General features: G+C 38.1%; 3 protein-coding genes and 1 long non-coding RNA gene across 5 annotated transcripts; 2 read left to right on the top strand and 2 right to left on the bottom strand.

The window, feature by feature from the left end:
• Positions 1-1465: 1465 nt before the first annotated feature.
• Positions 1466-3780, top strand: LOC122042130 (ureide permease 1-like). The gene is made up of 8 exons (XM_042602083.1): positions 1466-1651; positions 1724-1973; positions 2050-2188; positions 2286-2460; positions 2768-2811; positions 2918-3042; positions 3116-3490; positions 3575-3780. The coding sequence occupies exons 2-8, from the start codon at positions 1737-1739 to the stop codon at positions 3728-3730; spliced, it is 1251 nt and encodes a 416-aa protein (XP_042458017.1). The 5' UTR covers positions 1466-1651; positions 1724-1736; the 3' UTR covers positions 3731-3780.
• A 135-nt stretch (positions 3781-3915) lies between these two features.
• On the bottom strand, positions 3916-16128 carry LOC122042131 (glycine-rich RNA-binding protein 2, mitochondrial-like). The gene is made up of 5 exons (XM_042602084.1): positions 16001-16128; positions 5784-5901; positions 5630-5698; positions 5446-5552; positions 3916-4695 (listed from the first exon to the last, which is right to left on the bottom strand). Exons 2-5 carry the CDS (start codon positions 5890-5892, stop codon positions 4081-4083), a joined length of 900 nt encoding a protein of 299 aa, XP_042458018.1. The 5' UTR covers positions 5893-5901; positions 16001-16128; the 3' UTR covers positions 3916-4080.
• Positions 16129-16216: 88 nt separating this feature from the next.
• On the top strand, positions 16217-17740 carry LOC122042129. Its single transcript, XR_006129168.1, has 2 exons — positions 16217-17170; positions 17272-17740. It is a non-coding gene; the product is annotated as an uncharacterized LOC122042129 (long non-coding RNA).
• Positions 17741-18663: 923 nt separating this feature from the next.
• On the bottom strand, positions 18664-21209 carry LOC122042128 (ACT domain-containing protein ACR4-like). 2 transcript variants are annotated; one of them, XM_042602081.1, is made up of 8 exons: positions 21077-21209; positions 20626-20683; positions 20508-20553; positions 20311-20425; positions 20157-20236; positions 19493-20089; positions 19292-19396; positions 18664-19213 (listed from the first exon to the last, which is right to left on the bottom strand). In XM_042602081.1, the coding sequence occupies exons 1-8, from the start codon at positions 21078-21080 to the stop codon at positions 18875-18877; spliced, it is 1344 nt and encodes a 447-aa protein (XP_042458015.1). In that variant the 5' UTR covers positions 21081-21209; the 3' UTR covers positions 18664-18874. The 2 variants fall into 2 exon arrangements, with proteins under 2 accessions (XP_042458015.1, XP_042458016.1); XM_042602082.1 differs by having other exon boundaries at positions 20626-20719; positions 21077-21181.
• Between the last annotated feature and the right edge of the window lie 617 nt (positions 21210-21826).

Here is a 21826-nt window from a genome sequence, read left to right as displayed (position 1 = left end):
AGTTAATTCCTAATAAAATGTACTTAATGGTCATAAATATTAATATTATTATTCATAATAATAATCAAACGAACCTTAGGAATGTAATAATGTTAATTTGGTAAAAAAATTAGTCAAAAATATTAAATGATAATGTAATAATGTCAATACTTTCCATAAAAATAATATTCGATGGCAACCACTTCCAATGGACTAATAGCTATTAGGTATTTTTGGTAAAAAATATTTGACGATTTAAAAACTTTAAATATGTCCTTCCAAAGTAGTGAGCACGATTCACACGAGTCATTTACTTTCTTTATATTGATCTTAGGATTGATTGACAAAGACAAAAGTAGTGAGCACGATTCACACGAGTCATTTACTTTCTTTATATTGATCTTAGGATTGATTGACAAAGACATTGGAATGAGTATATTCATCTTCTATAACATGATTAAAATTTTCTCATTCTCCTGAGACGGTCTAATTGCTGTCATACTATTATCCATTTAAGATTTAGAATTTAAATCTCGGTATAATTAAAATAAATATTTTTCTCATGTGTCAGTTATTATTTCAAGGGTTGTAGGTATATGTAATTTATCTTTTTCGTGTTAACCCTAGGTTGAATTGGCTAAGGTACTGGGGTGAGCACAGTCGCCTTTTACAAGAATTAAAAAAAATTCTAGCTAATTTTGATCAGTTATAAGCTAATATAGTGATTTATCTTCTTTCATCAAATCTAGAGACGGACTGTGAAAAATATTTAAGGTGAGCGTAATCACCTATGTTATAACGATTAAATTTTTCTCAACAAACAAATATCCTTTGGAAAAAAAACTCCTTACATTCTCTAGTCATTTGGCAGTCAATTATAAACCGACCCTATAATTTATCTTTCTTCATATCACCAGGGAAAAAGACGTATAGCAAAAACATAATCATCTTTTAACTATAATGATTAAACTATTTAAGTAAATCTTCTTGTTTATTTTACTTTAATAATCTCATGAAATGATAAGGAAGATAAATCACGGATACTTATAGCCAACTAACAAATTCGATAAAAGATGGGAAACTAACAAATTCTATAAAGGGTAGATCTATTGAAAATTAAATCTAATCTCGATAAATATAGTGATAGCACTAATCATAGTCTTCCTATGATTAAATAGTTTTAAAAATATAATATTTTCTTAAGATACATATCTCATCGTGCGTCTGTCTATCTATATATACCTCTTTCTAATATAGAAATCGATACTAAAGTTGTTAATACAATCAATCTATATTTTTTTTTAATATAATATATATTTATATTGTCCTAGCTATAAAACTTATCCCATCGTTGACGAAATCCCCGGGGCAAACGAATCAAATGCGATCCATTTTTAGCGACCCGGGCGTTGACAATCGTACCGTCTTCGTGTTGCGTTTGCCTTTCTGAGATTCTACCTCGTGTTAAAATCTCTCTTGCATTCACACCAGGCCACCGATCTGCCTAATGCACAGCCAATAGCTGTCTTTAAAGCCATTCAATTGTTTGCCTCTCTGTACTCCTCAAGAAACTAAGGCACGCTTCCTGTTCGAATCTTTGACTCGGATCCTCAGAATCTGCACTGCCCTGGGCTTCATCTGGAGGAGGAGAACACCTCAGTTTCTCCGAGTTGTATGTTCCAATATCTTCTCCTGTGCTTGCTCTCCTTTATTCACTTGCATCTTTGGGGATTCCTTTTTACAGAGATTCGAGCAAGATGTATGTCATTGAAGATAAGGGAGGTGCCATCGCCCTCATGTTGGCGGCGCTGTTCTTCCTCGGCACATGGCCTGCCGTCTTGACTCTTCTGGAACGAAGAGGCCGCCTTCCACAGCACACTTACCTCGATTATTCCATCACCAATCTCCTGGCGGCGGTGTTCATCGCATTGACCTTCGGGCAGATTGGAGAAAGCAAACCCAACATGCCCAATTTCTTCACCCAACTGACGCAGGTTGGATTAAGGAATCTGTATATTTTGACTGATACAAGCCGATTCAGTTCTTCTTCCTTTCCTTTCCTTTTTACAGGACAACTGGCCTTCGATCTTGTTTGCGATGGCAGGTGGAATTGTTCTTAGTCTTGGAAATCTTGCTACTCAGTATGCCTGGGCGTTTGTTGGTCTTTCGGTTACTGAAGTCATTACTTGTAGTATAACTGTAGTTATAGGTATTTCCATTTTCTTTTTCTTCCTCTGGTTGAGAAGGTCAGTTGTTATCTTGCAAAAATTGTTCACGAGCATGATGTTGGCGTGTTTGAATGACAGGAACAACTTTGAACTATTTTCTCGACGATCGAATCAATAAAGCTGAGATACTTTTCCCTGGAGTTGGTTGCTTTCTCATTGCTGTCTGTCTTGGTTCTGCTGTTCATTCATCAAATGCAGCTGATAACAACAAGAAGCTCAGTGATTCATCAAGCAACTACAAGATTAAAACTAGGTACCTCTTTGTATTTATAGAACTTATATTTTACATTTGGAAGAAAATGAGAACAGTTTCAAAAGGCACAAAAAGCAAATGATTTTAGAAAATTTAGATGACTGAAGACGTATCCGCTAACAACTTCCTAGTTATGGTTAAATGCATACTTTCTAAAAACTTTAAGCTGGCAGGAATGATCTATTTGATAAATACACTTGGAATTGCACACTCTTGTTAGTTTATGGTTTTTAAGTTGAGATGCTTTTCGACAGTGAGAACTAGGTGAGATCAGTACTGATACATAAAATTTTTCGACCAAGTGCAGTAATGTAGGAGAGCAAGAAGTAAACAAGGATATTCGAGTGAAAGGTCTTGTGTGGTGTTCTATCTTTTTTTTTCATTTCTCAGACAAAAAATGCAAGTCTGATTCCAAGGTTGTGGATTAACTGACAAAGATACACCTTGTTAACCTCAGATTCTACTAATAAGGACATTGAGGATGGAGTTTCTGGTGTTTCAAATTCATACATCAACACTGAGAGAGCAAAAGCTGGGACAGCAGAATTCCTCATCGAGCTTGAAAATCGAAGATCGATCAAGGTCAGTGGCAGTGCAGTCATTTAATTTAGCAATGTACATTGCACTATGAAATCGGTTAACTTGGCAACTGCAGGTGTTTGGTTCCAAAACAATACTAGGCCTTGGCATAGTGTTCTTTGCTGGCATTTGCTTCTCGCTCTTCTCTCCGGCGGTTAACTTGGCAACCAACGATCAGTGGCACTTGCTGGAACAAGGGGTGCCGCACCTCGTGGTTTACACTGCATTCTTCTATTTCTCCATCTCATGCTTTGTTGTCGGCATTGGATTGAACATATGGTTCCTGTACAAGCCTGTTCTTGGCCTTCCAAGGTCATCTTTCAAAGCTTATTTGAACGACTGGAACGGAAGGCATTGGGCTCTTTTGGCAGGTCTACTTTGTGGCTTTGGGAATGGCTTTCAATTCATGGGTGGGCAAGCCGCCGGATACGCAGCAGCTGATGCCGTGCAGGTAAATTGTTACAGCTGAGTTATCGACTCCTTTGTTTCGGAGAAGAAAATGAATGGTTCCATAAATTGTGTTTGTCTTGGTCAGGCCTTGCCGCTTGTGAGCACATTTTGGGGCATAATCCTATTTGGAGAGTACAGGAAGTCATCAAAGAAGACTTACTCGCTGCTAGTGAGCATGTTGTCTATGTTTATCATTGCTGTTGGTGTTCTAATGGCTTCATCTGGGCATAGAAGGCATTGATCAAGCAAACTGTTCAATGGGTGTAAAGATTTAAATCAAGCCCCCGCCCCCCCCCCCCTTTTTTTTTTTTTTCCTTAAAGGAACACTACAGAAGTTATTGATGCATGTTTAGAGACATTTGGCAAGTGGTGAAGCACTTGAATCCGAAAAAGGCTCACAGTGGTGAAGCACTTGAAGCATCTAAATTATATGCATGGAAGAAGCTCAATGCAATCTCTAATTTCATAATGTAACAGAAATATCAAAATAGAAACAGATATCTGCAAACGTACAATCTGCCAAGTACCAAAGTTCACAGATTTATTGTCTAGCATACTTGATGCTCATTGTTTTGATCGCATGTTCATACATTACCCTCGCTTGGCATAGTCATCTGGTTCATCGTCGTCGTCATCATCTTTGAATTTGTCATCTAATAAGTCATCCTCATTGTTGCCATCACTATAGCTGCCACCATTGTTGGAGTTCAGTTCACTGCTGAACTTGGTGCTGTCGAATCCTCTGGATGTACTCTTGCCAAAGGTGCTGTCATCACTGCCACGACCATACAACCCACTGTTCCCTCCATAACCACCATTGCCTCCACCAGAGCTGCCATCTATTTGGTAATTGTCGATGCCACCAACACCCCCAGCAACTCCATAGTTAGTACCAGCATTGGTTCGATCGAATTCCCTACCACTGCCTCCATTACCACCACCATAACCACTGCTTCCGTAGTTACCAGCAGCAGTGCCACTCCCAGTATTGTAGTTACCTCCGCTATAAGTACTTGCACCGCCACCTCCATAACCTCCGCCTCCAGCTCCATAATTGCCTCCAGCTCCATAACCGCCTCCACCACCATAACCACCACCACCACCGCCATAACCACCACCGCCGTAACCACCACCACCATAGCCACCACGAAATCCACCAGTTCGTTCATGTGCATAGTTTACCCTAACTATCCTTCCATGAAGATCCTGGCATAATAATCATCACCATTGATATTAGAACACATAACATAATAAATGTAATTCTAAAGTTAACACAATGTATCCTCGTGTTTCAATTAAAGATTTGCTTTTAACAAGATCATTATCATGCATGTATTATAAGTTTAAATACAGATTTTCGTCTCACTAATGCTCATATGCTTACATTCAGTGGCTACAATTATACAGCCTCTATCCACTTGTTATTTGCATTTTGCTGGGAAAACTTCATTTGAAACACTACGTGATAGACGGTATTTTTCTCCCAAACCAAAATGACAATAACTTACAAATTCAGTGTAGAGCTGCACTGGGGTAAGCATTGTTCAGGTGACAATAGAAGGCCTAAAATGAGCGATCGAGTAGAAGAAGCAAAATTTGATCCAATACCAATTCGAAAAAAAAATGATTTGTCATCAAACCTATCAAATAATAGTGCGTTGTCTGAGAATGTGCAATTAGATATCAAAAGACATCTGATGTTAGTTATGTCATATTGATTCTCAAAATTAAATGCAATGGCACATCATTGTTGGTTAGTCAGCAGTGTCATTTTCTACATATTCATAGCTCATCATCACAAACAAAAGATTACCATGCTAATTCTATATCTTTCCAAGACTACATATGGCATGTTCTTATTTTGTATTTAAAATTTCTTAGGTGGCAACATCTAGAATTTATTTTATTCGAACATTAATTTCAAGTAAACAAACAAAAACGACATCACATATGCACCTTCCCATCCATGCCAGTTATGGCAAAAGAGGCCTCTTCGCTGGAAGTAAAAGTCACAAATCCAAAACCCCTAGATCTTCCAGTTTCCCTGTCCAAGATGACTCTAGCTGCACAAATATATATTTGAATTCATAAGCATGTAGTTCAAATTTTATGATAAATCAGAAAGAAAATCACAACCTACCTTCAACTACTTCACCATAATTTGTAAATGCTTCACGTAAACTCTGATCATCAGTGCCATATGAAAGTCCTGTGAAGTGCCATAGGCATCAGAAGTTGCACAACTTGACTCAGTGGCGAGGCCACAAAATATTCTGATGGGTATTATAGCAAACCTCCAACAAAAAGTTTGGAAGATGACATGCATCGTATTGCTTGAAATAATGATGGACTGGATTTCACGGATTTCTTTAAGAGATTTCCAATTTTATTCGCAAAAGCCATCTTAGAGACCTGAGAATGATATGGACAAGAAGGCAAATGCAACTTCAACTATAAAGCTAGACACAAATATTCAAAATAAAGTACTGCTAATAAATCACAATGATTCCCCAATTTAGTTCAGAAATTGTGATTAAATCTGTCATGGATTCTTTGTTTTTATACATTTCAGGCATAGAGATTTTAAATTGGAGTAAGGCTGCTAGTCACAGCTTCTCCGACTGTAATGCTAGACACAAATAATTAAAAGACTGTTAAAAATCAGAATGATTCCCTAATTTAGTTTACTTGAGAAATTGTGTATAAATCTGTCATGGATTCTTTATTAATATACCTTTCATGCTTAGAGATTTTAAGTCAGCATAGAGATTTTAAATAGGAATCAAGGTTTTTATGCTTTCAAAGAACAAAATTAATGAGTTGATTTGTTACTGTTGGATCATGATGAATGGTATCAAAGTTATTGACATAATTCTATGCTAGATAAGGGGAAAGGTGGAAGCAAATGCAATTGGAAGATGAAATAAAAGGGGAAGTCATGGCAACAGGCCATAAGGTTGCAACGGGTGTGTTTGCATTAACAAGCCAAAGCCTGGGCTTTGGAGAGTGAAAGAGAGAGAAATGAGCAAATTGCTGATGGTGACTACTTAAAAAAGGAAAATGGAGAAATATAATGGGATTAGGACAACAAATTAAGTTTTATGTTGAATTTTTTATGTTTCTAAGCAGCTGATTCAAGCCAAAGTAAGCCTCAATTGGCACAAGTCCAACATTCAAATATAATGAACACGAGTAATGAGAAAGATTGAGTCAAGCTCATGCCAACTCAGAGATTATACAATGATGAACTTGATTCATGATTAAATACCTTCTAATCCAATGACCCTAGAAAATTGCTAATTGAAACCATCAAACATATTTGACGCCAACAAGTTTGGAAACTTGCCAACCAAGTACAACATAGTAATTGTTGGTACAAGGTGCACAATATGTAACCTAGGGTTTTGATATATGACTAAAGTTAAAGTTACGTTAGTTGTGATCTAACGAGGTGTGTCAAGTTTGTAGGTTAGGATACTTAACAGGTATTAAAGTCTTGGTTGTGAACCAGATTGTGATAAAGTCCTAGTGGATCTAGGCATGAGCTAAAGTCTTGGTTGGGACCACGCAGACAAATTCTTAGCTGGAAGCTAAGCGAATTAAGTCTAAGTGATTAAGGTTTGATTCACAAATTCATAGCTAGAAACTAGGTGAATCTAGTCCAAGGCAGACAAATTCCTAGCTCGATGCTAGGTAACTCAAGTCCAAGTGAAAGGAATCAGTTGGAGGCTGATTGCTTGGCAAAAGATCCAAGTGAATGGAATCAGCTAGAACCTGATTGCTTGGCAAAACCGAACTAGACGGGTTAATCTAGCCAAGTAAGTGTGTATAACTTCATATTCGAAATCATACTCATTACGTGCAACAACTACAGGAAAGCATGCTAGACGGTTCCAGGCAATCGGATGGAGTCCGGAGGTGACTAGCTGGTGATAACTCTCGACGAAAAGATTTCGAAGGATCTAGGAGACCGTATAGGTATGGGCGACCGCATATAAGAGCGACCAAGAAGCTACTATGGAGCAACATTATCAGCAACCCGAACATGGCGATCAAGATGAAGTTTAACCCCTGCCCAAGCGACCAGATGGTGCACACAGGGAAGCTTCGTCACTTGTACAGGCGACCGAGAGGGCTACAGGTAACCAGGAGAGTATTATATAAGGAGTTTCAAGGCAGAGCTTTCAATTCATCCCTTGCTCAATCATCTAGTTTTGTCTAGTGCTCTGAGTGCTCTTTTCACTTTCTGCACTGCGACACACGCTTTATTTCTAATCGACAACACCTAGAGTAACATTTTCATATTGTTTTAGTACTACCTTAATTTTTTATTATGCTTAATTTTTAGATTCTTTTTCCATAAGGTTTCTCCACTTAAAAGAAATTAAAAATAAGAATCAAATTTTTTTACATACTGTGTGTTTATACTTCTGACTTGGTTGATCAATTTGCATGCTTATATGATTAGATTTCAATATAGCCGTCTTACTTGATTGAATTAGTCTAAGTTAATTTATTATTTTCGATGTGTTAACTCTGATTAATTCAATTAGTATCTAATCATTATTTTTATTATAAAAATTCTTAACATTATTCACTCCTCTAACATCGATCTCGATCCTACAATTTGGTATCAGAGTGGGTTAAGTTGATAGAAACTAGGAAAGCATGTCTAGGCTGGTTTCCCTAGTGCTTATAGTCAAGTGGAATTAGCATAAATCATTTCACCTCACTCTAGACTAGTTAGCCCAAGGTTTTGTATTACAATTAATTTGACTCCTGATTCTTAAAAAGGCTTTGTCTGTGGTCGTTGTTTTGATACTCAAGATGACCTTGTCTCTTGCAACGACCTGGAAGACAATTTTAGAAACTCTTTACTAAATTCGCCCAAAACAAAACCTGAATCTAACCTAAGTCAAAATTTGCGCTCAGAATTAGGGACAAAAAATTAAATTGATTAATAATCTGAGTCTAACTCGTACCCAAATCCAAAGCCTAATTACAACCATAACAAACTCAAACCAAACACATGTCCAGTCCTAAGCCTTAATACAACTTGAACAAATACTTATTTGTAGATATGTCTTTGCAGGAAGAATTCACCACAATCTGCCCGTCGCTTTTCAATGGCGACAATTTTACCTATTGGAAAAGTAAAATGGAGTACTACCTGATAAATGATATAGAAAATTATCTTATCATCAAGATAAGCTTTAAGCTGCCAACATCTCAAGATGGCACTCCAGTTGCTTTTGAAAATTGGTCAAGCAACAAAAAGAAAAAAGCTCAAGTTAATGCTAGGGCAACAATTACATTGTAGTGCAAGCTAACACACGAATAGCTGACCAAAGTCGGCCAATTTAACAACGCCTAAATAGCTTTGGGAGAAACTAATTAAACTACATGAAGGTTCAAAATGGCTAAATAGGACTTATTGCTAAGTCAACTCCAAAACTTTCAGATGAAAGATGTCGAAACGGTAAGTTACACAGCAACTTTAAAGAGATACTAAACGGCATCCACGAAATTACTGACCAGGTAAACAACCATGATTTGATCAGGTATACACTTACGACATTTGGACTACCTTGTGGGCATCTATGATGGATGCATACAAAATAACTAAGGACTTGTCTATTATTAAACTAGATCAATTCTTTTGTGATTTTGAAGTTCATGAACAGACTAATCTTAGTGAGAAAGAGAAGGGTATAACTTTGATTAAAGGTAAATTCAAACCAAGATCCAAATCCAAAGATCGTGTTGGTGCAGGAAGCATCAGATGATCGAACTCAAGATTTGATAATGGCAAAGGATTTAAAGTTAAGAATTATTGTGGTTCTAATAAATCTGACTGAGTATGCAGGAAAGTCCTAAGTGAGTTTAGACAAGATAAAAGTTATAGTAAATACTAGGCCGATGGAAAGCCCTAGTTGCGGCTAGACAAGGAAGTCCTTATTCGAGGGGCTGGGCAGAAGTCTTAGCAGGTTGAGGACAGCGGGCAAAAAATCCTACGGGTCGAGAACAGTAGATGAAAGTCCTAGAGGTCGCGGATACCAGACGAAAGACTGGACGGGACAGGGATCAGACATCCAGCAGAAAGTCCTGAAGTCTCAGATGCTGAGCAAAAGTCCAAACGGTCTAGATGGTCGGTTTGGCATCAAGTAAACTCTCGAGGAATAGATAAGAACGCGCTCCCTGTTGAGGGAACAGTAGGTGCCGGTTCGACCTAGGATTTCTTTGAAATCCGAAAATTAGAATCGTCCCAAGACTGTCAAATTCATTCAAAATGATATATTTTGCTTGTTGTGCTAACTCTGTGGTGCAGGAAAACAAAGATAGAAGATTGGCCGGAAAATGTACATTAAGGCACCCGGACTGGGTCCAGGTGCCCGGACTGGCCGAACCAGGCCCCGAGTGCAGCTAAGGTGGCGCTCACTGACTGGTCGGCACACGTTCCAGGCACCCGGAGATGAATAAAGTTCGCAGGATAGAGTTTTGCTAAGGTGACGCCACGTCAGCCTTGTAGGTGCGCCCGGGACCGGTCCGGGCACCCGAACAAGGATATAAAAAGAGGGTTCAACTAGCACCTCAAACACAACTTTTTATACGACTTTCGTTCTTGCTCGCGGTTCCGGAAAGCCCTCTTCGACACTCAAACGCTGCTCCAACAACAATGCCTAATATACTACTCCAAGTTGTTGGTATAATTATTTTGTTTATTGTACTTTCAATTCAATACATTTATAATCATTCGAAGTTTTAATGGATTGTCCAACGGAAGCGATCAAAGATCGCGGGTCCTGGAGTAGATGTCACAGATTTCGAACCAAGTAACAAAGTGTTAGCAACTTCTTTTCCTTACTTTACTTTCCGTTGCGTTTACTCCGAGTTTTGTTTTAACGAAAAACAGGAAAAAGCCACGAGCAATATTCGCCCCCCCCCCCCCCCTTCCTTTTGAGCACTTTTTGATCCTAAATATGGATTTGAATCTAAACCTGAATCAACATCTGATGACGATAATCTCTTTTCAGAAGTCGTAAACTTAGTTAAAAGGATAATCCGCCGAAAGAAATTCACTTGAGGATTCGTGAAAAAGAGATCTTGAACAAATACCTAGCGAACGTTCGATGCGTCGAATGCAAAAAGAAAGGACATTTTACTTGAAGAGATGGAGAAAGAACTTGAAAAAAAAAGGTCGTAAAGGCAACTTGGGACGAGTCATTATCGACTCATATCATGTCAATTTACTAGCACTGACAGCAATTTAAGAAGATTCAAGTTTAGAATCAGAGTCAAAGTACAACTCAACATCATACTCAAATCAGGTCAGCAACTTAGACAAGTTAAGACTTTACTTAAGGAGGTCAAAGACCTTAAGGAAAGAATAGTCAAGTTGGAATCTCAACTCAATCGTCACAACTTGAGAAAGAGAATTCTAATTTGAAAACCAAATCAATAAGTTAAAGTCTGCTTTGAGCAAGTTCACGTTTGAGTCTACGTATTTGAATATGATGATTGAGACCCGTTATAACAAGACTGGACTTGGATTTAACTTGAGTGAAAACCATGTTTCTTATATTTCCTTAGTCAAAAGAAATGTTAGAAATAAGATTGTTTGGTTTCAAAATCATGCTTAGTTAACCAAATAGAAAATAACTATTATTGGGTACCCAAACAACATATTCATGTGATAAATGCTAACAATTCTTATACCAACCCATTGCCAAGTTGAAATATGTTAGAGCTCTAACCTGGGGGAGCTAATTTTTGAAGGCTGTAACCATATTTTCATATTTTCAAACTCTAATTTCAAAATTAAATATTCTTCCCTTAAAAAGTGGTTTCAAAATTATTTATTCTTATCATGTTCATGTCATGCATAAATGGACTTAGTCTAGATTTTACCGTAGACAGCATGCTCCTATAAATCTAGGTAGTCGACATCTCACAAACACACTAAGGGATAACTTGCTTGTGTTTGTGAAACATAAAATAGTGTGAGATGCATAGAGTTACATCCTCTAAATTTCAAATACTTATATCGATGCATCAACATGAATTGAGGCTAAAAACTTTTAAATCGATCAAGTTAGAAAATTTCGACATATTAACAGCTTAGTTTTCATAAGATTGAACTGAAAACTCTCTTCTCTAACTTGACCAACCGATTGTCAGCTTCTATTCTATAGATAGTCAAGTTTGAAATCAAGTTGGACATTTCAGAAAGGTTTTTGAAAAACTTATTTTCAATAAAAACCTAGTTATTCTTCATAAAATATCACTGGTTTTTATTGCATGTGCACTTAATTTCACAATTTTTGATCAACCTAAGCCAGGAGTGAAGAACTTAGCTAGAGAGACAAAAACCAAAAAGTAAACATCGTTGACTCCCGGTCACCCGAACAAGTATACAAGCAACCAGCAACAAACCACCTAAAATTAAATGATATGTATTGTAGTAGATGAAAAGTTGGTATACAGTCTCATATAACTACACAGTCGCCCATGTAACCTCGAAATAGGCACCCTAATCTAACATCTGGGGTCGACTGGGTACCTACCCATCGCTCGATAAGCCTTTATAAAGGCAACCATGAGCAGTGGCTGAGACCACACCGAAATCACCTTTTCTTTTTCCTCCAAACTCTTTTTGCGGGCCCTTTCAACTTCATTTGTGACTCCTGTCTAAAGAACAAGTCTTTTCTCAATTTCATCATGCCTTAGTAACCAATTCAACTCTATCCCTCAATTTTTATTTGTTTTTACATTATATGCCCTCTTTTCTTATATTAATACTGTCTATATAAAATGTTAGCCAAAAATGTAGAACTGAGGCCAGTTCCTCACAGAACTCTTCTGACAACCCTAGGTTCCCCTCTGATAACCTTAGACATAGATTTGCACGACACGCCTATTCTACCATGTATACCTGATATTTGAGTAGGATATTCTTTACCGCCCACTGTTTAGACATTATAGAGATCATAGACTACTATAGTCTATCATCAGTCGTTTACTGTGACTCAATAATAAACGTTGACCTCTGTGGCGAGTTTTATAACAACTTGATTAAGGTCAACGATGTTACATTCACGAGTAGAGTCGGAGGTAGGGACATTCTTTTCACACCTGACTTGATTCAAGAGTAGCTTGAGTTGCGTCCCTCTTCCTCCACCTATGATTGTTTTCCATGCCCTACTTCATCATTTCCTGAGCCTCACTCTGACATCACTCTAAACCGTATCTATACTTATTTTTTTGATGGCGAGTCCTTTACAAGATCGTGTATATGTGTATCTTACCCATCAACACCCACGATCTTGCGCGCACCAGAAATCGTCGCACCAGGAGGAACAGCGTCGCCAGAAGCTTCCGCGTCGTCGAAAGGTTCGCAGCGCCTGAAGCGCGTCGCAGGCGCCGGAGGCGTTGCGATGCGACGTCTCTGGCGACGCCGAAAACGTCACTGACGCTTCTGGCCACCCACGATCTTGCGATTGTTAGGCCATTCCATTCATTTATCCTGTATGCCCTTAGACACAGACTTGACATCAGCCTACTTATCTTTAGATCCATCACTTATCATTCAAGCATATCTGCTAGTTGACGAGTCCATATGCCTTACTGCCACATCTTGACTTGCATTCTCTCATCTCTAGGTATCGACAGTACTCAGCTTCCCTTTCTGCCTTGTACGAGTTTGACGTAGTAGGACTTAGGAACTTTACACTTTGGTCTAGAAGGATGGAAGACATGCGGCTCCCAAATCTCCAAATATTGATAATATCATGGTCATACTTGAGGATGCTCCAAATAGGTCACCAGATCCTCCAGTTCCTCCACCTCCACCGATAGTAGAGGACAAATTGACCAGCCTCAAGCGTATTGTCACTGACATGAGGGCCGACATATGAGAGATGATGGTCATGATGCGTACACACTATTAGCAGCGCCCTCCTTCCTCCTCTGCATATTAGACTCAATTCTTATGCTTGGTGGATTCAATTTAGACTTATTTTGCTATATTTGGATTTTGGACATGTAGTATCGACTCTAGCTACCTTTTTAGTAGTTTTGGATCTTAACTTATCTGCACTATTATAATTTGATTTGCAGTTGCTTTATTTTGCTTGACTTGACTTATCTTTACCTCTTATTTTTTTTGGCTTGCGTTCTTGTTTGACTTGAGTCGGATTAGGCTACTTATATGTCATGTTTTACCTATGCTTTAACCCATTTTGATATATGGAAAAAGTGGAGAAGACTAAAGTTAACTTTGAAAAATTGGTTAAAAATTATTTTTAAATTATTACTTCTTTTTTTTTCCTTATCTAATTAAGGGGGAGTTATTTTTTTTTATTTATTTATTCTAGCTATGCACTTAATTTGTCTATCATGAATATATAATTTAAAATTTTATTTTTGATTCTTTACTAACTTTAACTTAGTTTTTATATTATCAAAAAGGAAGGGGGATTGTTAGTACAGGGTGCATCTAACCAGTTATGATAGGTGTTAAAGTCCTAGTTGTGAACAAGGTAGTGATCATGTCCTAGTGGATCTAGGGATGTGCTAAAGTCTTGGTTGGGACCAAGTAGACAAATTTCTAGCTAGAAGCTAAGTGAATCAAGTCCAAGTGATTAAGGTTCGACAGACAAATTCCTAGCTACAAAGCTTGGTTAACAAATTCTTAGCTGGAGGCTAGGTGACTCAAGTCCAAGTAAGTGGAATAAGCTGGAATTTGATTGCTTGGCAAAAAATGCAAGTGTGTAGAATCAGCTGGAGGTTGATTGCTAGGCAAAACTGAACTAGACGGGTTAATCTAGTCAAATAAGTGCGAGTAACTTAATATTCTAAATTATACTCATTACGTGTAGCAATTGCAGGAAAACATGCAAGACAGTTCCAAGCAATCGGATGGAGTCCAAAAGCGACTAACTAGCGATAACTCTTGAAGAACGGATTTCAAAGAGTCTAGGCGACCATATGGTCTAGGCGTCTGGGTATATTTCATGCGACCGTGGAGCAACGTTATCAACAACCTGAACACAGTGGTCAAGATGAAGTTTGACCCTACCTCGACGACCAAGTGGTGCATGAGCGACTCGGGAGCTTTGTTAACGTTATCTTACGGTCAGCATGTACAGGAGACCGAGAGAGTACTATATAAGGAGCTTCAAGCTAGAGCTTTCAATTCATCCCTTGCTCAATCATCTAACTTTATCTAGTGCTCTGAGTGCTCTTTTCGTTTTCTATGCTGCGACACCCACTTCATTTCTGATCGACAACAGATAGAGTAACATTTTCATATTGTTTTCGTGTTGCCTTAATTTTTTTATTATGCTTAATTTTTAGATTTTTTTTTGGTATGGTTTCTCTACCTAAGAGAAATTAGAAATAAGAATCAAATTTTTTAACTGCTGCATGTCTATACTTTTGACTTTATTGATCAATTTGCATGCTTATACCATTAGATTTAAATATAGCATTTGTCTTACTTGATTGAATTAGTCTAAGTTAATGTACTATGATTAATTCCGTTACATTCTACTCATTATTTTTATTGCACAAATTCATTACATTATTCACCCCTCTAGCGTCGATCTCGATCCTACAATAACAAGTCCTGTCATAAAAAAAAGTACCTTATACCAACAAATTATTTATTCACTTAAGACTAGATAATTTGTACCATCCATCGGATGCATTTCAGTTCTCATACTCTCAATAACATACTAAATTGGATATGAGTTCACCTTTTTAGGTGGATCTTTTGTTAGACATATAATTTATTCCTAGCGCTAGATCAAATTTACATATTTATGTAGTCAAGATTATTAAAAACAATCAACATAACATAGAAAATTTACTGTTTCTCAGTTAAACATATATATATTCAAACAATGAACAAACATAGCATTGATAACAGACTTTTGATGCAAAAATCGTTAATCATAACAATACATCTCATTATGTTTGGACAGACAATGTTTACTCTTCTGTACCGTCACTATATATGGGCAAACTATAACAAAGCATAGAGTTCAATGGAAGAATAACATCTATATATGTAGCTTACATCCAAATTTTAAGCGTAACATGGCTTGATGATTATTATTGTAGTCACTTACTATCTAACACTGAATCTGAAGTGAACCCGTATTTATCTATCGTGTTTCTCAAAGTTCAAGATTGAGAGAGATACAAGCTCCAAATTATAGGGGAAAAATTGCAAATTTCTCGGATCTAAACCCCTCGTTGACCAAAACCCTCTAGCTAGGCATATAGCAAACTCAAAATCAAAACATTAGTACGTCAACGCGGAAGAACTAGGGCAAGCATCACTGACGTTTCAGAGTGAACAGTAATAAACCTAAAAATTGCAAACAACTAGTATCATAAACAATCGGGAAAAACACAAGAAACTCTATAGTGCAGATCAAGGAGTAATAACAATCGATCAGGATAAAAGGCTGAATTACGAAAGAGAAGAGAGGCAAAAATTAGATACCCTTCTCAGGAGGATCCGGTGAGTGCTCCTCCGCTCCCCACTCTCAAACCTGCCCAAAACGCTAACTGGTCGTAGAATGTTCTAGATATTTCAATATTTTATACGGTGGCATCGTAACCGTTGGTTCTTCTTCGAGAATTGATGGCCATCGATGGATAATATTTTAATATCAAAGTAGATATATTTTTTCTTTTTTTTTTCTTCCCATTTATTAGAAGAGCCGGCTGAGGTCGAAGGTTTCGGTCGAAGGCAAGCAGACAGATCGACGATGGCGGAGAAGGCCGTCGGTGTCGGCTTCGCCTCCGGGGCGAGAGGTAGAAGGCAGCGCTCGTCGACATCTCGGATGTGGGTGCGAGTTTCTACTCCCTGTTGAAGATCCTGGCAAAGAAGGCGGTCTTCGTGGACGAGGAGACGCTTGCCATGGCTTCCTTCACCTCCGAAGGCGCGCAAAACATCAAGGTAAATCGGATATCCAAGCCAGACAATCTCATTTTGAACACTGGGATTCAATCAAGGTAAGCTCTTGAATGAATCGTATTCGAGGCAGTAACCTAACCTCATTCTCAGAGCTGACATAGTTCAGATTGAATAACTAATGTTAAAAACAAAGCAAAATCTAGCTGCCAATCTTGTAGGTTTGTTGTGATAATTTTGAATTATGATCAATGTCTGAGCAAAGAAAGATGGGGAGTGTTGGAAAAGATAAAATATATCATATAAATTAGACAAAAATAATAATTTTACTCTTCATTGTTCATCTATTTCACATCTCAAACTTTAAGCCCCTAGTGCCCATGATGATTATTCTTGGTTCAATTGAGAAAACTACTATGTAGTGAACAAAATCTGCAATGGCTGTGGCTTCACTATGGAGAATTTTGGTCGACAGGGTCGATTAGAAGCCCATGACTAGATCCATTTTTATACAGTTTTAACTTGGCTAGTTAGATAATTCTTGTTAGAACCATTGTTGGCATGTTGTGCAAGTTTGAGCCATTTTATGTCATCATATTTACATAATGTCTTCCTGTACATGATGAAATGATGAGGCAAGAAGGGGGAAACACTATCCCTCATCTCCCTTAACAAGAATCATAGAGGAGAGTAAAAAGATTCCCTCAGGGTGATGCGGTGGTTAAGGCATGGGGTGTTGCTACATGAAGTCTTGAGGTCGAAATTTGACATGTCCGAGCATGTCTTTCCTTATACCTTGGCCACCTGCACTAATGGCTAATAGTCACCCGTGATTTATTTTCTCCGTATTGGCCTAGGGACGGATTGGCGGAGGCGCTAGAGGCGAGTGAATCGTCTTTTGCCATATTGAGGAGAGTAAAAAGGATTGAGTAAAGCAAAAGAATTGGGGGGACACCAACTAATTATAGAGGAGAAGTGCGGTTGATTTGCTTGATCTTGTTGGGCAAAAGGCTCGCAGCATGAATCAACCAATTTATTTGCCACCTCATAACCTCAGATCTACCCTTCTACCTTTAGTATATATTGTTATTTTAGTATATGTTACAGTTTTATCATTTTATTTTCACTGCTATAGTTGGTCAAAGGAACTTCATGTAAATTTTATCCATTAACTTTGGAAGTAACTGTTTGATGAGTAGAAAAAAAAAAGCTTCAGCAACCCTCTTGTGTGACTTTTGCAAGCATCTATTTTAATGGTCTAATTTTCATATTGACATGTGAATTTGGACCTTAATTTTTATTTATCACTTCTCATTGCATAATCAATCTACTTACCAAGACAATCTTTTTACTTCAATATATTTTGAAGTGTTCCATCTCTTTCAAATGACACTATATCTCAAAAGAGAATTTGACTCATTATACATTACAACTCAGACAAGAAATGGGCAAGGAAAGAGTTATCAATGCTCCTAAGAATAATGTTGCATAGTACGTTTCATTTCTCCACATAGATTAACAATGAAAATGCCCATGCAATTGCTGTCCAATTAAAGCATGAAAACAGAGAGGTTCACGAGGAGAATTTATCTTTGATGATCCTCTTTGTTGCTGTAAAGTGTGTGCCCAAGCATGAAAAGAGGATGCCTAATCTAATCAGCTGTCCTTGCTGTTTTATTCTCCCTTCATTTCCAAGATTTTCAATGGGGATGATAGAAAACAAGAAGAGTGTGAAGCACCTGCAGTACCACGTTTGAGTCAGATGGTTTCCTTCGCCTTTATTCTAAGATTATATAAACCTAGGACACCTTTTGGCAAAGAAAATATATATTAATATGAATTAAAAAGTTGTCGTGAAATGCTCAGCCTTCATTAATTGGTCTTAGTTGGCATGCATCATCTCATGTGAATGAAGCCTGACTCAAGGACAAACAGGCATGCGCCTGACTTTGACCAAACATTGAAGCCGCATCCAATTCTCTCTTACGTGGAAGAAAACCGGGTGACAGTAGAGGAGACAAAAAAAAAACTTATGGCCAAATGCACCTGTTCCCAGTGTCACACCCCATGACCCCAATTATTCTTTGCGATGGGAGTCACTGGACACCACTTGTCTTCCAATAGCTTGTGTCGACAAAATTAGCTCTCTGGACTTGAAGAAGTAATTCCTAGTCAATACACATCCTCAACATCAACTTTTGCAACTCGAGTTCAAGTCAGCAACAGTTTCTTTGGCACACTTTGGATTATTAATATTAAACTCAGTATAATTGATAGATGAGAAGTCAGAAATGAGCTATAATTATGGATACAATAGACTTGATCGTATGTACATGATAAGGATCCACAAGCCTGTTTCCTAATCTAAAAGACAAAGTCCCTTTGTTGCAAAGTGGACATATTTTGCATGATGAAACAATGACGAATAATTTATATACAAGAGGGAGGGGGCAAAGAAGCCTAAGTGTAAGATCTAATTAATCCAAGATTGTAAAGTGATCTTGATTTGAATAGACCACTAAGGAGAAATCGGGTAGAAGATTCTTGCGGGGATTTAAGATCGTCAGAATTGCCTTTTACTTGAAGCACTGTCTGCCCTATCTCGGATCGTATGTCATCCAAGGTCTTCAGGTCGAGGGTGTTACCAGCAGCATCACGGACATAAAATGTGTTGACAGCTTTGCCATCTCTTGTGGACACTTCTGCTCTTGTGACTATCAGGCCATGCTCGCGGAATATTCTTGTCACGTCAGATAACAAGCCCATTCGATCACCCGTAGATAACTCCAACTTAACACCCTGGGAGTATCGAATAAATGAAAGGATCAAATGTTTGAAAACGAGAACAGGAGTGAGATTCAAGTAAATCAGTTATACCTCAGATACTCTCCTCTCTATGGCTGCCTCAAGGCACTGAACAACTCGCTGTCTCTCGCCTTCTGAGTTAGCTGGGGAACCATCTATATGTCTGATATAGTACTCCTTCACGGTGATAAGATTAAGAACATACATACAACAGTCAGTACCATAGCGTTTCATCAATGTCTTTCCTTTTGGTGTACCAATAACAGAAAGTACCTGAAAAGCTTCTGGGCCTTCTGCATTAACGCTTCCATGGAAAACCACATACTGCATATCCGTCAAAGTGCAAACTGTATCAAAAAGAAGCTTCGGCCTATCCTTACATCGCACTGTGACCACCGAGTAATCCTTGTCGAACCAATTAACAACAGTAACCTTTGGCCGGCGATGCTCGGCCTCATGGTCCTCATCAGACTTCTCGTAATCTCTGTCATCAAACATCAACTGATGGAGCCTCCTCTCTTTGTGGGTGATGCCCATTGAGACTGCGGTCTTCGCTCTCCTGTGTCTGTCGTTCCCTTTCAGAACATTGCAAAGGAGCTGCTTGATTTTAGAGAGCCTTTGGGGATCTGTGATAGCTGAACCCGTCCCCTCATCGGTCACCTGCATCACTGCTGCAGTTCTAGCGTTGTGCGTCCACACTTCGGCGTTCACCACGTTGCATTTTAGATCAGTAAGAACTGCACTAACTTCAGAGAGAAGGCCGGGGCGATCCGTCCCAGTCAGCTCGATCGATGTGTGATCCAATGACGATGGCGCAAAATCTACAGATCTACTTTGTGATGGAACAAAAGAAAAACCTTCCCCTATCGACTATAATAAACCAAAGTTAGGTCATGTCAGCTGCTGTTCGCATGAAGATGGAGTGAAGAGAACATGCCTTACGGATGTAGTCCTTTATATCATCCAATTGTTTTTGTCTCTCAATTTTCTTTCCTTCCGGATCTGTGACATTGAAAACTGCAGCAGTCCAAGAAGCAAGAAATCAAATTAATTAGCATAAATAAGAAAAAAAATCGAAATCCATGACATACCATCCATGAACCATCCTCCATCAGATGATATGTAAGCTTTCTTGATAATGAGATTGAGGTCTATAAGGACCTGAACAACTTCCAAAAGGATGCCATATTTATTTGCGCTATCAACCTGTGTGAATTAGAAAGAACAAAACCAAGATATGTTACAATTGCAAACACCCAAGAAGGGGGGCCAGAAGATTGTAGATTACCTTAATAACAGTGGCATTTGGGCAACAACTGTTATCGATAACAACCCTAACGAGAGGAAGAAGGATCAGAAAGTTCTGAATTCAAAAGGCGATTACTCGATGTAAAAGATTTAGATACCGTGGAGGGTTCATTCCTCGGATGAATTTCTCGTACCAGGAGGAACTCAAATCTCCGTCTGCATAATTGGTTGGCGTTTCGAGAAATTAGTAGCCTGATCCACACGTAAATCCACACGGCCAGTTCAAAATTTCCTTCGTTTTCATCAAAGAAGCGCGCATTCGACGCGAAATCGCAACAAATCAGGCTTTCGGTAGGGGAAAAGGCGAACAACCAGATGGGAAAAACTAACCAAAAAGAAAATCGAGAAAACTGAACGAATAGGAATCCAGGCAAAAACTAATTCTGCACCGCAAACTACTTGAATCCAATCCAAATCCAGCGGGAAGCCACACAAAAAGGGGATCCGGCACCACCAAGGAAACAAATTCCTCGAGAAAAACGAGAAAACAAAGCCGAACCATCCAACTAACGGAAAAAAGCTCGAGGTCGAGCAGAGTGAAACGCGTACCCATCTCGCCGGCGCAGCGTCAGGCCGGAAAACCTCGCGCAAACTCCAAATGACGGCGAGGAGATCTCGCTCGCTCAGGTTGCGCTATGGAGGCCGAACAGGCGCACTTTAGATTAAAAAGCGCTCGTTTGGCGTACGCGTACGTATAATTAATGTATGCGGAAGGAACCATGTACCTGACTCATTTATTTATTTTAATTGAAGGCCGCATAATAACGGAACCAGCAATTACTCTCGGGTTGCATTTATATATGTTGAGAAAATAAACATCTATTGGGAAATTTTATTTCTTTTTTTTTCAAAATATTTAAACTACAAATTATTAAAATATAATTTTCTTAAATACATGAAATCGTAAATATGTTTATTATAAAAATTTGCTGAGGTGTGTTTCTATTGATTGCTAAATATTGAATTGCAATAAACTTTCCTAATTATTTTACTTAATTTCCATTTGTCATTTTTACAATTATGACCTCCTATAAATTTGATTTTTCATTCCTTTCCAAGATTTTTATATAGCCTGTCACCATCCATGCTGATCTTCTAAAAAAAAGGTAATAATAATAATTAATCTCCATTTTAATTAATAATTAATTATTTTCCTAATTTTATCTAAATATTAGTGTGAAAATAAAAATAAAAATACTAATTTTATATTATTTTTGCTATACAAGAATGAAGCTGACTATTTTCTAAATTTTCATAATGCAGCATGAAAAAAAAAGAAATATGAAATTATAAAGGACT

Source organism: Zingiber officinale, chromosome 2A (assembly GCF_018446385.1).
Source record: "Zingiber officinale cultivar Zhangliang chromosome 2A, Zo_v1.1, whole genome shotgun sequence".
NCBI classification, from domain to species: domain Eukaryota; kingdom Viridiplantae; phylum Streptophyta; class Magnoliopsida; order Zingiberales; family Zingiberaceae; genus Zingiber; species Zingiber officinale.
This window is presented reverse-complemented; position numbering and strand designations above follow the sequence as displayed.

Bases quoted from the DNA above. Each gene is read 5' to 3' on its own strand.
- LOC122042130 (XM_042602083.1), top strand. From the start codon at position 1,737: ATGTATGTCATTGAAGATAAGGGAGGTGCCATCGCCCTCATGTTGGCG. The intron at 1,974-2,049 runs GTTGGATTAAGG...TCCTTTTTACAG, and splicing joins TCTTCACCCAACTGACGCAG to GACAACTGGCCTTCGATCTT. The intron at 2,812-2,917 runs GTCTTGTGTGGT...TGTTAACCTCAG, and splicing joins CAAGGATATTCGAGTGAAAG to ATTCTACTAATAAGGACATT.
- LOC122042128 (XM_042602081.1), bottom strand. The intron at 20,554-20,625 runs GTATCTAAATCT...TCCTCTCGTTAG, and splicing joins CGAGGAATGAACCCTCCACG to GGTTGTTATCGATAACAGTT. The intron at 20,090-20,156 runs GCATGTTCTCTT...GGTTTATTATAG, and splicing joins TAAAGGACTACATCCGTAAG to TCGATAGGGGAAGGTTTTTC.
- LOC122042131 (XM_042602084.1), bottom strand. From the start codon at position 5,892: ATGGCTTTTGCGAATAAAATTGGAAATCTCTTAAAGAAATCCGTGAAA. The intron at 5,699-5,783 runs GTTTGCTATAAT...GGCACTTCACAG, and splicing joins TTCCAAACTTTTTGTTGGAG to GACTTTCATATGGCACTGAT. The intron at 4,696-5,445 runs GTGCATATGTGA...TTATTATGCCAG, and splicing joins TAACTGGCATGGATGGGAAG to GATCTTCATGGAAGGATAGT.